Source organism: Triturus cristatus, chromosome 8, assembly GCF_964204655.1.
Source record: "Triturus cristatus chromosome 8, aTriCri1.1, whole genome shotgun sequence".
In the NCBI taxonomy this organism is placed as follows: domain Eukaryota; kingdom Metazoa; phylum Chordata; class Amphibia; order Caudata; family Salamandridae; genus Triturus; species Triturus cristatus.
The window spans coordinates 39,267,714-39,286,279 of NC_140591.1; the positions used below are offsets into that span (position 1 = coordinate 39,267,714).

Sequence of the window (18,566 nt, forward strand, 5' to 3'; positions counted from 1 at the left end):
TCGAGGAAATGATAACCCCTTCGTTCTCGGAGTAGTTTGTCGGCGGTTTGGAACGAATGCTCGTTAGACCTTATGTTAATTATAGGTATTTGAAAATTTCTGTTATTATCTGGACATATCGGACGTATTGGGTCAGTATGACATCTAGTCTGATTCCTATTACAAGATCTTCCTCTACCTACATAGGCTATGGTGTCTGACTGTCCTGTGGGCAGTCCGGACCCTTCTTCCTCGTTTTGTTCGAACTCGTCTACCTCTAATCGTTCTTCGTGTAGGCGTTCTATTTCTTTACGGATCTTTCGGCACATGGCTATTATACAGTTTTGTTTATCATGTCTCCCTTCCGATATATTCTGGCTCCATCTTGTAAGAATTTTCATTGCTTCCGGGTCTACCCCCGGTCGGTCTTGATTTCTGATCACACAGTTTATGAGGAAACGTAACAGTTCCCCCTGTATCTCTACTTTCTGGTATTCCATAGCTCTGTAAATACATTCTGGATCTCGCCCCGTTTGGACAAAATGATATATATTATCTAGATGCGCAGTCATTCCTGGTAACTTCGCTAAATACACTGCGGCTCGTCTGATACGCAATGATGCTAGGGTCATTTCGTCCTCCTTTCCAGGCACCGGGTCATATCTACAATCTATAAGAAGTTCCTTAAGCGCACGAGCACTAAGGAGTTTGGGTGTACGTGAATGCGCTGACTCTTGAAAAGTAAGTTTATTTATTCTGGGTGGTGTAGAAAAGACATTGGCAGCTCCTCCCGCGGCCCCATCTGGGGCGTCGGGTGTAAAAGGATTCGTCGAACGTGACACAGCAACTGCAGGTGTGGACACAGCCATGGAAGTAGCTGTAGGAGCGGATACAGAAACAGATGTGCTTGCCGGAACTTGTGACTCGATTTGTTGCTGCAGGGATACGGGTACTGGATCTTGGCGTTGAACCTCCCTGGTATGCGGTCTATGTGGGGCGGAATTAGCATACTCGGGAGCTGCGTCATCTAAATATGAGGAAAGAAAAACATCTTCTGCGGTTCTAGGATGCCCCTTAGGATGTACCTTTATTGGGAACAATGGGGTTGGCAAGTCTTTTGGTGTCTCTGGAGTAGCCTTAGGTAATCCTTCGGCCAGGAGGGGATACATACCATTCATAAGGGCATTTCTTTGTCTGTCTACTTGTTCTGATTTTACTCGGATACCTTCCTCAATTAATAGATTCTCTCGAACTTTATTGGAATTCTCTTTACTCTTCTCCTCCTGTCTACGTGCTTTTTCTGTTCGTCTATGTGATTCTTTACGCCATAATTCAACGGCGTCTTTCTGTGACTGTCTGACTTTTCTTCTCCATAACTCTTCCTCGACTTTCATGATGCACTCTGCATCCCAGGTCCCCGCTGTGGGCCACCTCTGACTTTCTGGTAATCCCTTGGTATAGTCTACCCATAAATCAAGAAATAATATAGCGTCTAAGCCATGTTTGTGATACATAAAGTGCCCTGGAGTGTCCCTAGGAGGAATAGGGACTGCTTCTTCGAGAACCCCTTTTCTGGTAGTGATCTGTCTTAATTTCGAAAAGAGCGGCATATTGAGAACTGACCTTATACTTGATTTTGACCTGATACTTGAATTTGAACAGACTTAATACAATAAACACGATAATGAACAGTCATTCATACCACGATATTCAGAACATACTTAAACACTTTAAACATTTAACATTAAACCATTAACTGAAACAACAATGATGATCGTCTGCATAACTAATCACCAAGCTTAATTCTCGACAATAACTAGACAATAACTAGACACTTCGGAATACTTCGGAATACTTGATATACTGCTAAACAGTACAGATACACTGCTAAAACAGTGCAGACCGGATTTGTGTACCCAAACCCGTCTTGACCGGCACAACCTATGTGCACGTCAGAAATGCCTCCCCAGCAATGGTACTCACCGGGTAGCTTCGGAAACGGAAGGCCTCAGTAACTTGAACTTGAACCGGACCGGACTCGACTCGACTCGACTCGTCGGACACTGGGCTTGACTTCGGACTGGTGGGTCTCTATATACCTCGGATCTTGCTCTCTCAGCTAGGCTCTGGTCGGGATACTTCGCACTTCTCACCGCCTCGTCTGGGTGTTGATCGCAGTCTCAGTCGCCCCCGCTTGACCGGAGGGAGATACAGGAAATCCTGCTGGTACGCGTTATTGTCCGTCCAGCTGTGGCAGGAGACCGGGCCTGCAACGCACCGCCGGCGCGTGAGATGAGAAAGTGTCCCTGTTCGGGCGCCATCATGTGGTAAATATTTCTCCTTTACCGGGACTGAATTTGATACAGAAACATAGTAAAATAGCTCAGTAAAATGAGAGGCAGAATCCGTGATATTAGAGTTTCGGAATGGGCTTTATTCCAATAAGCGATTATAATCGGATGCCTCAAGTTCCATCACCACGGGGGTTCAGGAAGTGAAGTACATACTTTATTGACAAGAAGTAACTTTTATAGTCCATACATTATAATGAAGTGAATATAGTAGGCGTAACAATTGATAAGGACATTGACGTTTGGTTTGCGTAACCGAAAATGTGTGTAATAATGAGTAAAAAGGAACATGAATGGTTGTGATGTCATGTATAGGTGGATCTATAAGATAATACTTGGCATGGATGCGCGCGCAGCAGTATGACGTGTAATTGACGTGTAACTAGGGGGGGACTTGACATTTAGCTCTATATGTGGAGACAAGAAGTCTGGGAGGTCAAGTCAACCTAATCCCAAATCATATCTAACATCCTATGTTTAAAGAACTATGTTATCCAAAAAGGAGGACTCTCGGACAGAATCTATTCTATACTGACTGTGCGTGTACAAGCGTCTAAGTGTCTACACTGAATGCGAGGGGGTAGGAATATTCCATGGTAACAGGGCTATGAATTACTTGCATGAGGACAGAGAAGATGGGCCTTTTTGCTTGGTAACTGGAGGAATGTTTACTTAAACTACTAGGCAGGAATGCATCGGCTGAGGGGGAAGCAGATAATTCGAAGGTGAAATACAGTTCTTGGCAGAGAGTAAGCTGATGTCAGGCTTCGTGAGCCGCGCAGAGAATGAGACAAAGTTCATGGTCACAGATGCAGGCTCGGGCTGGAGTTTTTAGAGGCAGAAGGCAAGAAGAGTTTGATGACAGAATCAGGGCCTACTTGCCTGGACTGAAAAATGGAGTAACTGAGCCATATAAAGCCGGTGGCCTTTCATATTTAAGAATGGAACATCCGGCCTATTCATGGCGGATCTGGCAGAGGACATGTTGACGGTGGGCATACATGTATTTGCGTCTTCATAACTGGAACTGGGGGGGACATATATGTGCTTGTGATATACACATGGAACCGTTGGGGTCCAAGATAGGGGACATAACTGACCAGGAAAATCCATATTTCCACAGGTCTAACACTTCCATTGCCAGAGCATCTTTTAAATCTTCCCTGAGGCCTTGAAAGAAGACAGCAGCTGAAGCCTCATTGGTCCAGGGGGCCTTGGAAGAAGGTTCATGCAGGTGTGCAACATACGAAATAAGGTCCTTAAAACGTATCTAATCAGAATGTGTCTGCTGCACCATTTCGGATTCACCAAACACTACTCAGAATTTCTTGAGGAATGTGTCATGATTTTATAGTTTTGATTTATAATCAAATGAGCAGCCTAAATCGAGGCTTCCTTGGATAAATAGGATTAAACAAAGATCACTTTAGCAAACTCTGTACTAAAATGATTAGGGCGAGACAAGGAATGCAGCCTACATTGGCCCAAAAAGGAGTGAAATGTGTGGAGACTGCCCAAAACCTTCTCTTGTAGTACCAGATGTGCGCCTCCCATGAGCCTCCATCACTGAATGTACTCGGGAAGTAGTAGGCTGGGAAGCAGCTGGGCTCTTTTGAGCAGAGCTATTAATTCTTCCTCCCTGTAGCTATAGTAACCCTCCTCACTCTCTGGTGTGCCTCTTTTACATCCAAAGATTGTAGGCAGGCGTGTGAAGCTGTTGCTGCAGTGAGGGAATGGGTTAGAGAGAGAGAGAGAGAAGTAGCTTGAGTCTTCTATACATCAGAGTTCGTTAGACGTGATGCAAAGGTATCACAGGATAGCATCAACTACGCGCCTCACTATCAATAAATACAATTATCACAGATACGGATGATCTGTAGCTCTTAAACACATTTATACTCCAAAGCATCCCTCTCTGGTGCTTGTACTCACCGGTTTCCATAGACAAGACTTAGCGAGCTAGAGGTGCCCAGATGAAGGGAAGGATGTCACACGCAGCAGACGGAGGAGTGGCGAATAGGGGCTGAAAATCATTGAGAACTGAGAGAGCGCGCAGAGCGACCTTAAGAGACACTGGAGAGAAATGACGAAGAGAAACAAACACACGTGGCAGGACCATGTCCAGTGACCTGATGGCATTAAATCTATGAACCCGCACAACGCTATGTGCTAGCAGATGTCGATTGGGACAAACTTGAGTCCTAATTTAACCTGTGAGAGCCATTCCTTCTTCTGCATGACCACCTTTACTCTGACTTCTCAGCCCCCACTAAGTGATCTGCTTCAGATGGTGGGTCTAAACTGTTGAATCGATCTATTGGCAATCCACTGCACGTTCCTTGGGCTCTTGGCGCCTGCTGTCTCAACAGACAAGGGGGGTGGGAGGGCAGGTGTGCCCTTTGCCTCTGTACAGCCACATTCACTCGGGAGAGCCTGGCTTGTTGAATCAGGTGCGATCAGTTCCTTTGGTGAGTGTGGCATGGGAAGATGGCATCTCGAGGTATGCTGACACATCCTGTTAGGCGTTCAACACTGCACGGTGCTCGTCTTTCACTGCATGATTTCAAATGACCGTCCTGCTTAAGTTATTGTATATACTGTAAAGGACTATAATCCGGGTTTCCGATGCATCCCAAAATATATGACATCTTTAGAATACTACCTTAGGGGTGGGGGTGCCACTAACCAGTGGCACTAAATAAAACTGTGCATGATGGGGGAATCTCACTGCCCCGTGTACAACATTACCACCAGGCAAGATAGCTAATAATATAGACTGAACCTCTGTTCCTATTGACCGGGGAGTCTTACCGCAGAAAAACAGAGTGCCTATGCTGGACAGGGCATTTTCATTAACTCAGGAAACGCGCATCTGGACTTGACTGCCAGAAGCCCCGAAGACAGGCATCAGGACCTAGAAAGAGACACAGGCATGATGGGGTAAAAAGGTAAACTCCACTCTGGGCGCTGATAATCATGAAAGTATCCATATAAATACAAACAAGTTAGACATGCCTTAGCAAAAAGTCTTTGACTGGGAAGGACCCTCGATGCACACAAGAGGTGGCTTCAGATATAAGATGCATGTAAGGAGCCTGGACGCGTGTGACTGAGGCGGACCCTAAGTACCCCCAAGAGGTGGCTTCAGATATAAGATGCATGTAAGGAGCCTGGACGCATTTGACTGAGGTGGACCCTAAGTACCCCCAAGAGGTGGGCTCAGATGGGAGATGCATGTAAGGAGCCTGGACGCGTCTGACTGAGGCGGACCCTAAGTACCCCCAAGAGGTGGGCTCAGATGGGAGATGCATGTAAGGAGCCTGGAAGCCTTTGACTGAGGCGGACCCTAAGTACCCCCAAGAGGTGGGCTCAGATGGGAGATGCATGTAAGGAGCCTGGACGCGTCTGACTGAGGCAGACCCTAAGTACCCCCAAGAGGTGGGCTCAGATGGGAGATGCATGTAAGGAGCCTGGAAGCCTTTGACTGAGGCGGACCCTAAGTAACCCCTAGAGGTGGGCTCAGATGGGAGATGCATGTAAGGAGCCTGGACGCGTTTGACTGAGGCAGACCCTAGATGTTCCCAAGAGAGGTGGGCTCAGATGGGAGATGCATGTAAGGAACCTGGAAGCCTTTGACTGTGGGGGACCCTAGATGTTCCCAAGAGAGGTAGCCATTCAGGCCAGTTTCAGGTCAGTGCAGCCTAAGATACTGCTCAGAGTAGAATTCCCAGCTAAACTGCAAGCTGTGGGAGTGGCGACACAAAAATGTGTCTGAAATTTGGAAGCGAAGAAGACAAACTCATACATACCTTCTGGGAGTGGCCAGCAGAGCAAATACTCTTAGAGCGAGTGAGAGGAAAAGTCTTCAGTGTGCCGGGACTGAACGGAGGCCAACATTGAAAAATGTTGGTATAGGATGTGTGGCGCGATATGGACCTGTCAGGATGCAGTAAGATGGTGATTTCCATGGGACTGGTGGTTGTTCACAGCAGCATGCAGCGAAGATGAGAGAGCTCACATGCACCGGAGCTAAGTAAAAGCACGGTGGTGTAAAATATGAGTTAGCTTTAGCACTTGAAGGAAGTATTGTGAGTTAAAGTTGAGACAAAAGGCTAAAAGTTGATGTCTGGAAGGAGTGCATGTGTGGACATGGTGTGGTTCAGGAGAAGTTGCTGTTACTCAGATTGCATTTGACATTCTTAATCCTCTGACAATGATGTAAAGTTGTTATTGTTTGATTTACTCTGTTCTATGTTATTCTTTCTTTTTTTCTGATGAAGGAAAAATATATATTTTTATAATCAAATGCTTATTGTAGTTCTGCAACCCCATTAAAACCTTGTACCACATTATTATTGTAGCTTATTGATGATTTGTGTCAGCTTATGACTAATGAACATTTTCTTACAGGTCTCGTTGTCCGATAATATAAGTAGTGATGAAATATTCAACGAGGAGGAGAATGCATACTGTTACAGGTAAGAGGAACAAGAAACATACAGTGACGAGAAATACATATACCGTTACAGCTAAGAGGAACAAGACACACACAGCGGGGACAAATACATATACCGTTACAGGTGAGAGGAACAAGACACACACAGCGGGGACAAACACATATACCGTTACAGGTAACAGGAACAAGACACACACAGCGGGGACAAATACATATACCGTTACAGGTGAGAGGAACAAGACACACACAGCGGGGACAAACACATATACCGTTACAGCTAAGAGGAACAAGACACACACAGCGGGGACAAATACATATACCGTTACAGGTGAGAGGAACAAGACACACACAGCGGGGACAAACACATATACCGTTACAGGTAACAGGAACAAGACACACACAGCGGGGACAAACACATATACCGTTACAGGTGAGAGGAACAAGACACACACAGCGGGGACAAACACATATATCGTTACAGGTAACAGGAACAAGACACACACAGCGGGGACAAACACATATACCGTTACAGGTAAGAGGAACAAGACACACACAGCGGGGACAAACACATATACCGTTACAGGTGAGAGGAACAAGACACAAACAGTGGGGACAAATACATATACCGTTACAGGTGAGAGGAACAAGACACAAACAGTGGGGACAAACACATATACCGTTACAGGAGAGAGGAACACGACACACACAGTGGGGACAAATACATATTCCGTTACAGGTGAGAGGAACAAGACACAAACAGTGGGGACAAATACATATACCGTTATAGGTGAGAGGAACAAGACACACACAGCGGGGACAAACACATATACCGTTACAGGTGAGAGGAACAAGACACACACAGCGGGGACAAACACATATACCGTTACAGGTAAGAGGAACAAGACACACACAGCGGGGACAAACACATATACCGTTACAGGTAAGAGGAACAAGACACACACAGCGGGGACAAATACATATACCGTTACAGGTGAGAGGAACAAGACACACACAGCGGGGACAAACACATATACCGTTACAGCTGAGAGGAACAAGACACACACAGCGGGGACAAATACATATACCGTTACAGGTAAGACGAACAAGATACACACAGCGGGGACAAACACATATACCGTTACAGGTAACAGGAACAAGACACACACAGCGGGGACAAACACATATACCGTTACAGGTAACAGGAACAAGACACACACAGCGGGGACAAACACATATACCGTTACAGGTAACAGGAACAAGACACACACAGCGGGGACAAACACATATACCGTTACAGGTGAGAGGAACAAGACACACACAGCGGGGACAAACACATATACCGTTACAGGTGAGAGGAACAAGACACACACAGCGGGGACAAACACATATACCGTTACAGGTGAGAGGAACAAGACACACACAGCGGGGACAAACACATATACCGTTACAGGTGAGAGGAACAAGACACACACAGCGGGGACAAACACATATACCGTTACAGGTGAGAGGAACAAGACACACACAGCGGGGACAAACACATATACCGTTACAGGTGAGAGGAACAAGACACACACAGCGGGGACAAATACATATACCGTTACAGGTGAGAGGAACAAGGCACACACAGCGGGGACAAACACATATACCGTTACAGGTGAGAGGAACAAGACACACACAGCGGGGACAAACACATATACCGTTACAGGTAAGAGGAACAAGACACACACAGCGGGGACAAACACATATACCGTTACAGGTAAGAGGAACAAGACACACACAGCGGGGACAAATACATATACCGTTACAGGTGAGAGGAACAAGACACACACAGCGGGGACAAACACATATACCGTTACAGCTGAGAGGAACAAGACACACACAGCGGGGACAAATACATATACCGTTACAGGTAAGACGAACAAGATACACACAGCGGGGACAAACACATATACCGTTACAGGTAACAGGAACAAGACACACACAGCGGGGACAAACACATATACCGTTACAGGTAACAGGAACAAGACACACACAGCGGGGACAAACACATATACCGTTACAGGTAACAGGAACAAGACACACACAGCGGGGACAAACACATATACCGTTACAGGTGAGAGGAACAAGACACACACAGCGGGGACAAACACATATACCGTTACAGGTGAGAGGAACAAGACACACACAGCGGGGACAAACACATATACCGTTACAGGTGAGAGGAACAAGACACACACAGCGGGGACAAACACATATACCGTTACAGGTGAGAGGAACAAGACACACACAGCGGGGACAAACACATATACCGTTACAGGTGAGAGGAACAAGACACACACAGCGGGGACAAACACATATACCGTTACAGGTGAGAGGAACAAGACACACACAGCGGGGACAAATACATATACCGTTACAGGTGAGAGGAACAAGGCACACACAGCGGGGACAAACACATATACCGTTACAGGTGAGAGGAACAAGACACACACAGCGGGGACAAACACATATACCGTTACAGGTGAGAGGAACAAGACACACACAGCGGGGACAAACACATATACCGTTACAGGTGAGAGGAACAAGACACACACAGCGGGGACAAACACATATACCGTTACAGGTGAGAGGAACAAGACACACACAGCGGGGACAAACACATATACCGTTACAGGTGAGAGGAACAAGACACACACAGCGGGGACAAACACATATACCGTTACAGGTGAGAGGAACAAGACACACACAGCGGGGACAAATACATATACCGTTACAGGTGAGAGGAACAAGGCACACACAGCGGGGACAAACACATATACCGTTACAGGTGAGAGGAACAAGACACACACAGCGGGGACAAACACATATACCGTTACAGGTAAGAGTAACAAGACACACACAGCGGGGACAAACACATATACCGTTACAGGTAAGAGTAACAAGACACACACAGCGGGGACAAACACATATACCGTTACAGCTGAGAGGAACAAGACACACACAGCGGGGACAAATACATATACCGTTACAGGTAAGAGGAACAAGACACACACAGCGGGGACAAACACATATACCGTTACAGGAGAGAGGAACACGACACACACAGCGGGGACAAATACATATACCGTTACAGCTGAGAGGAACAAGACACACACAGCGGGGGACAAATACATATACCGTTACAGGTAAGAGGAACAAGACACACACAGCGGGGACAAACACATATACTGTTACAGGTGAGAGGAACAAGACACAAACAGTGGGGACAAATACATATACCGTTACAGGTGAGAGGAACAAGACACACACAGCGGGGACAAACACATATACCGTTACAGGTGAGAGGAACAAGACACACACAGCGGCGACAAATACATATACCGTTACAGGTGAGAGGAACAAGACACACACAGCGGGGAAAAACACATATACCGTTACAGGTGAGAGGAACAAGACACACACAGCGGGGACAAACACATATACTGTTACAGGTGAGAGGAACAAGACACAAACAGTGGGGACAAATACATATACCGTTACAGGTGAGAGGAACAAGACACACACAGCGGGGACAAACACATATACCATTACAGGTGAGAGGAAAAAGACACACACAGCGGGGACAAACACATATACCGTTACAGGTGAGCGGAACAAGACACACACAGCGGGGACAAACACATATACTGTTACAGGTAAGAGTAACAAGACACACACAGCGGGGACAAACACATATGCCGTTACAGGTAAGAGGAACAAGACACACACAGCGGGGACAAACACATATACCGTTACAGGTGAGAGGAACAAGACACAAACAGTGGGGACAAATACATATTCCGTTACAGGTGAGAGGAACAAGACACAAACAGTGGGGACAAATACATATACCGTTACAGGTAAGAGGAACAAGACACACACAGGGGGGACAAATACATATACCGTTACAGGTGAGAGGTACAAGACACACACAGCGGGGACAAACACATATACCGTTACAGGTGAGAGGAAAAAGACACACACAGCGGGGACAAACACATATACCGTTACAGGTGAGAGGAACAAGACACACACAGCGGGGACAAACACATATACTGTTACAGGTAAGATTAACAAGACACACACAGCGGGGACAAACACATATGCCGTTACAGGTAAGAGGAACAAGACACACACAGCGGGGACAAACACATATACCGTTACAGGTGAGAGGAACAAGACACAAACAGTGGGGACAAATACATATTCCGTTACAGGTGAGAGGAACAAGACACAAACAGTGGGGACAAATACATATACCGTTACAGGTAAGAGGAACAAGACACACACAGCGGGGACAAACACATATACCGTTACAGGTGGGAGGAACAAGACACACACAGCGGGGACAAACACATATACCATTACAGGTAAGAGGAACAAGACACACACAGCGGGGACAAACACATATACCGTTACAGGTGAGAGGAACAAGACACAAACAGTGGGGACAAATACATATACCGTTACAGGTGAGAGGAACAAGACACACACAGCGGGGACAAACACATATACCGTTACAGGTGAGAGGAACAAGACACAAACAGTGGGGACAAATACATATTCCGTTACAGGTGAGAGGAACAAGACACACACAGTGGGGACAAATACATATACTGTTACAGGTAAGAGGAACAAGACACACACAGCGGGGACAAATACATACACCGTTACAGGTAAGAGGAACAAGACACACACAGCGGGGACAAACACATATACCGTTACAGGTAAGAGTAACAAGACACACACAGCGGGGACAAACACATATACTGTTACAGGAGAGAGGAACAAGACACACACAGCGGGGACAAACACATATACCGTTACAGGTGAGAGGAACAAGACACACACAGCGGGGACAAACACATATACCATTACAGGTAAGAGGAACAAGACACACACAGCGGGGACAAACACATATACCGTTACAGGTGAGAGGAACAAGACACACACAGCGGGGACAAATAAATACACCATTACAGGTAAGAGGAACAAGACACACACAGCGGGGACAAATACATATACCGTTACAGGTAAGAGGAACAAGACACACACAGCGGGGACAAATACATACACCGTTACAGGTAAGAGGAACAAGACACACACAGCGGGGACAAATACATATACCGTTACAGGTAAGAGTAACAAGACACACACAGCGGGGACAAACACATATACTGTTACAGGTGAGAGGAACAAGACACACACAGCGGGGACAAACACATATACCGTTACAGGTAAGAGGAACAAGACACAAACAGTGGGGACAAATACATATACCGTTACAGGTGAGAGGAACAAGACACACACAGCGGGGACAAACACATATACCGTTACAGGTAAGAGGAACAAGACACACACAGCGGGGACAAACACATATACCGTTACAGGTGAGAGGAACAAGACACACACAGCGGGGACAAACACAGATACCGTTACAGGTAAGAGGAACAAGGCACACACAGCGGGGACAAACACATATACCGTTACAGGTAAGAGTAACAAGACACACACAGCGGGGACAAACACATATACCGTTACAGGTAAGAGTAACAAGACACACACAGCGGGGACAAACACATATACCGTTACAGGAGAGAGGAACAAGACACACACAGCGGGGACAAACACATATACCGTTACAGGTGAGAGGAACAAGACACACACAGCGGGGACAAACACATATACCATTACAGGTAAGAGGAACAAGACACACACAGCGGGGACAAACACATATACCGTTACAGGTGAGAGGAACAAGACACACACAGCGGGGACAAATAAATACACCATTACAGGTAAGAGGAACAAGACACACACAGCGGGGACAAATACATATACCGTTACAGGTAAGAGGAACAAGACACACACAGCGGGGACAAATACATACACCGTTACAGGTAAGAGGAACAAGACACACACAGCGGGGACAAATACATATACCGTTACAGGTAAGAGTAACAAGACACACACAGCGGGGACAAACACATATACTGTTACAGGTGAGAGGAACAAGACACACACAGCGGGGACAAACACATATACCGTTACAGGTAAGAGGAACAAGACACAAACAGTGGGGACAAATACATATACCGTTACAGGTGAGAGGAACAAGACACACACAGCGGGGACAAACACATATACCGTTACAGGTAAGAGGAACAAGACACACACAGCGGGGACAAACACATATACCGTTACAGGTGAGAGGAACAAGACACACACAGCGGGGACAAACACAGATACCGTTACAGGTAAGAGGAACAAGGCACACACAGCGGGGACAAACACATATACCGTTACAGGTAAGAGTAACAAGACACACACAGCGGGGACAAACACATATACCGTTACAGGAGAGAGGAACAAGACACACACAGCGGGGACAAACACATATACCGTTACAGGTGAGAGGAACAAGACACACACAGCGGGGACAAACACATATACCGTTACAGGTGAGAGGAACAAGACACACACAGCGGGGACAAACACATATACCGTTACAGGTCAGAGGAACAAGACACACACAGCGGGGACAAACACATATACCGTTACAGGTGAGAGGAACAAGACACACACAGCGGGGACAAATAAATACACCGTTACAGGTAAGAGGAACAAGACACACACAGCGGGGACAAATACATATACCGTTACAGGTAAGAGGAACAAGACACACACAGTGGGGACAAATACATACACCGTTACAGGTAAGAGGAACAAGACACACACAGCGGGGACAAATACATATACCGTTACAGGTAAGAGTAACAAGACACACACAGCGGGGACAAACACATATACCGTTACAGGTAAGAGGAACAAGACACAAACAGTGGGGACAAATACATATACCGTTACAGGTGAGAGGAACAAGACACACACAGCGGGGACAAACACATATACCGTTACAGGTAAGAGGAACAAGACACACACAGCGGGGACAAACACATATACCGTTACAGGTGAGAGGAACAAGACACAAACAGCGGGGACAAACACATATACCGTTACAGGAGAGAGGAACACGACACACACAGTGGGGACAAATACATATAAAGTTACAGGTAAGCTGCGCCTTCGCCTAACATTAGAAGTGCTCGGCTAAGATCTACTCGTCACTGTCCTCAGGTTACTCTCATACCATCCACATTGAACCCTTTTAGTTTGAGGGTAGAATGTTACACATTCCATATTGAGGATTTGCTGCTTATTACGTTATTTCATGTGTCTGTAACAAACTGTGCAGCTTCAAAGCGCTTCAGTTTGACAAGTTGAGACACACACCAGACACAGCAACAGGGCTTAATTTCTGCCGTTCATTTCAGGACTAAAACTCTTATTCATTTTTTTCAGTGCTGGAAAATCCATTTAGATCTTTTTAAACAGAATAAATGCCAGGATGAGAATGTCCTACCCTGTCCCTCTAGACTGGTTCCTCAGAATGAAAAAATAAGTGCTGTGGCCCAAAAATTATCTTAACCGGACACTGCCTTCTTCCAATCCTGCCTGCACTGACATCGCCGATGTGTCATTCAGCACTTCTTACCTCTGAGGGGAAGGAAGCAGGGGTCTGTGTGAACAAGTGCTTTCATTTCTAGCTCCCAATCTCAAATATTGCCTTTCTAGTTCACACAACAGATACACCCTTTACAGGACTGACAGGAATGCACCAAAATGTTGCAGACATGCTCTTGTAAAGAAACCCCTGCAAAATCTAACATGTGGGACCCATGACAGCAGAGAATCCTTGTAAGAATGGGGCATAACACCTTACCTGAACTGTAGTGAGCAAATTGCATTGTATTATATTGTAATTGTATTTATGTAGCGCTTACTACCCCGGACCAGGCGCAAAGCGCTTTTTCGGCGAGTAGCACGCTTCTCCGGAACCCAAGAAGGATTAGTTTTGAATTAGTATAGTGAAATATGAAAGTAATTTGAGTGGTGAATATTAGTCAGTTGTTTGTATTGAGAAGGATAGCAGAGGGATAGAGGAGGGAAATAGGTTTGCATTTGCATAGCGCTTGTTACCCCTGTTGGGGTGTTGAAGGGCTTTTCTGGCGAGCAGCACGCTACTCCGGAACCCATTAAAGGATTAGTGTTGAATAAGAATAGTGAAATATGAAAGTAATTTGAGTGGTGGAGATTGGGCAGTTATTTGGATTGAGAAGGATAGTTGAGAGATAGAAGAGGGAAAAAGGGTTGGATTTATATAGTGCTTACTCCCACTAATGAGGTATTGAAGCTCTTTTTCTGGCGTGTAGCACGCTACTCAGAACCCATAAAGGATTAGTGGTGAATTAGTATAGTGAAATATGAAATTTGTTAAGTGGACATGTTAGTCTGTTATTTTGATTGAAAAAGATAGTGGAAGGATAGAAGAGTGAAGGAGTTAGAGATTTTTTTTTTGGGGGGGGGGATGTCATAGCAGTAGTGGGAGCCTTGGGATGAGTAAAAAGGGATGTGGAGGGGAAGAGTCAAAGGGAAGAGTTTAGAAAGGCTTGTTTTGAGGGATCAGTATAGTAAAAAAAGGTGTCAGATGGTGCAAGGAGGGGTAGAGTAAGGGAGAGTCTAAAAAGGGCTATGTTGGGGGTCATAAGCGGTATGGGGTTTGAGATGAATGGGAGAGTGGATGTAGAGGATATATTCATAGATTTATAGGGTGAGAAATAGGGTAGTGATTTGGAAAGAGTAGTAGAAAGAGGTTGGAGATGAGTCAGAGTGTTGCGGTAGAAGATATATTGAGAGAGGGATAGGGTAGTGCATTGGATATGCTGATTTAGAAGAAAGTAATAAGTATATAGATCCATAAGTACATGGAAAGTTTATAGATGCATAAAGGAAGTAAGTATATGTAGAATAAAGATATTGATAGTGGTATAGGGTGAGAAATAGGGTAGTGCATTTTGTTGTTGTTGAGGAAAGTAATAAATACATAGATCCAAGATAGATCCAAGTACATGGAAGGTATATAGATGCATAAAGGAAGGAAGTATAAGTAGATTAAAGATGCATTCAATAAACTCTGGTTTTAAAGTGTTTTACTTAAAAATTTAGTTATTCATTTTTTTTTAAACATACTTATTCGACATGTTTATACAAAGCAATACACATGTATAGGTACATATCTATAGCACAAATAAATGCTTATTTACAGAGGGATGTGCTGCATATTTCTGTTTGCGTTTGGTGCTTTTATGAAGAAGAGCCCATACTGGAGTAGTTTTCTGAAGATAAGGTGGGCTAAGGGATAAGGGTGGTTGTCGGTGGATCTTATGTTGTGGGGTAAAGAGTTCCATATTTTGGCTGCTTAAACAGAGAAGGATGTGCCACCCATGGTTTTTTTCTTGTATCTTGGGATCTTGAGGCGGTGAGAGCCCGCCTTCCTCTGTGGTTCTCTCCCCTAGAACATATAGAGAAGATTGTCTGTCATATTTTATTTTCGGAACGGGTTTCACTTTCAATTCCCAAAAAGAGAAATGTTCTTTTAAGGTGCTCGTCAAATATTCTCGTACATGGCCCGCTTGGAAAGTGGGGGAGCAAGGTCCGGATACGTCAAGAGATGAGGAAGTGGGTTTGTGTTATAGGGAATCTGCCTCCACTGAACCATCACTGAAGTATATTACTTTATAGGATTAAGTCCTGAAATGCACGTTTTGATTCTTATAATAGCATCACCAGAGGATTTCCTAGACTAAGGTCCCCCTCTTTATACCTTTCAGGAACAGGGAAAGGTGACAGCATATCATTTTTCCACAACAATGTTTGCAGTTTTCTGAGTGGTAATCAATATTACTTAAGTTAGCTATTTCTGCTGCTTGCAGTTTGCAGGGGAAAAAGGTTTGAAATCCATGGATTAACCCAGAAACCTGCTTATTTCTAGAAAGTAGATAAGATATGGAAGTCATGAAGGGTATACATTGCTCATGGTTTTGCAAACAAACGCATGATTGTAATCAGAAAGTAATGGTTTTAAGTAGGAAAAAACAAGTACAGGTGACAGTGTTTTCATCTGTGTTCAGTTTCCCTGACGGCCGATCTATAAAGGTAATATACCATTATGTCCATCTGATTCTTCCAATCTCAGTGGTATATGGTACCACAGTATTTATAATGTCTCCAGAAGCACAAAATCCAAGAGCCATGAACCGAGCTTATAATGCATTAGTTCATGTGGTAAACTTTCATTAATGCAAAACGGGTATGAAGGAAAGCTGTGCGGTTTTAAATGTGCAAAATAAACTGAATTTGTGATAAAGATTATTTCAATGACTCAGAATGTGGAGGTGTTAGAAATGGGGTTCCTGGATGGATCAGATATGCTCCCAGGACAGGCAGGAACTAACAAGGAACTAACACTTTAGTCATAGTAAGCTACTTACACAATAAGATAACCAAAGCTCACCCTCTGGTAGTTTGGCACAGAGCAGTCAGACGTATCTACAAAGGCAATGTGTAAATTATTTGTGCAACACACACACTGTAACACAATGAATATACAACAAAAAGATTCCACACATGTTTAAAAAATAGAGAATATTTATCTGAGCAAAATGAGACTAAAATGACAAAAATCCAATCAGTAGAAGTCAAGATATGATTTTTTAAAGATTAAAAGAATAGGGCTTAAAAGTCACCAGCAATCCAAAGGTTACATGAGGGTTTGGTGCAAATCCAAAGTTCAGGTTGACCACGATTGACGGCAGGCCATTTACAGGACACGGACATGTCCCATTGAAGAATTACCTTGTATGGCGCTTTTGTCAATGTTGAGAGTCTACTGCGTCATATTCGAGTCACGCAAAGGGAGTTCTGTGTTGTCTTCAAACTCCATTGAAGTGAATACAATGCATCATTGCCACGCTGCACGTTGTCCTCAAGCCACATAGACTGTGGAACCGCTGTTGTCGGGCAGCCTTGGCGTCGAAGGGTGAGGCAGCAGAATTTCTCATGCAGTCGGTATTTGCAGAAATCAGCTGCAGAACTCACTTCTGAGGTCCAGAACTTGGGGGGGACACCTCAGGGAAGGGTAGGACTCACAGAAGCAGAGTCCAGCATCACCAGCTGAATACAAGCAGTCTTTTGTGTCCCTGAAACTTCAGAAAACAGGAGCCAAGCCAGCAAGCCCTTGGAGATTACTTGGAGGGAAGGCATAGTACAACTCTCCTTTCGGCAGAGCCAGGAAGCAGCAGGCAGCAGGACAAGAAGCATACAGAAAAGCAGCCCAGTTGGGTCCTTTAAGCAGCATAGCAGTCCTTCTGACAGAGGTGCAGTTCAAAATCCAGAAGTGTCTGATTTTAGGGGGTCAGAGACCCAGTACTTGTACCCAAAAGTGCATTTGACGTAGGGGTGACTTCAAAGGAGCTCTCTGAAGTGCACAAGGGTTGGTTTCAACGTGGTCCAGTCTCTCTGTGGGAGTGATCACTTCTTTGTGTGTGGACAGGATATCACCTAATAAAGTGTGTCAGCCCTTCCCATTTCTTCCTGCCCAGGAAGACCCATCAGAATGCAGATGAGTGCTCAGATGCAGATGAGCCTCACTGTCCTGTGTTTGTGACTGTTTAGATGGAATGTATAAAGTGTAGCTGTCACCTAGCCCAGAAGTGTACTGGAGACAGGCTGTCAGGCGCAAAGAGTAATAAAAGAGAAATGTCCACTATCTAAAAGTGGCATTTCTAAACCAGTAGTGCTAAATCCAATTTCACCAGCAAGGAGGATTTATTATTACCATT

At 45.0% G+C, this 18,566-nt stretch overlaps 1 protein-coding gene across 2 annotated transcripts in view; it reads left to right on the forward strand.

Moving 5' to 3' along the window:
* Window positions 1-18,566, forward strand: part of LOC146799914 (NACHT, LRR and PYD domains-containing protein 12-like) — a 1,343,351-nt gene that overhangs the window by 925,687 nt on the left and 399,098 nt on the right. For both annotated transcript variants that reach the window (XM_085620847.1, XM_085620846.1), the window contains one exon: window positions 6,741-6,808. In XM_085620847.1, coding sequence (XP_085476973.1) covers window positions 6,741-6,808 — 68 coding nt within the window. The remainder of the gene's footprint in view (window positions 1-6,740; window positions 6,809-18,566) is intronic.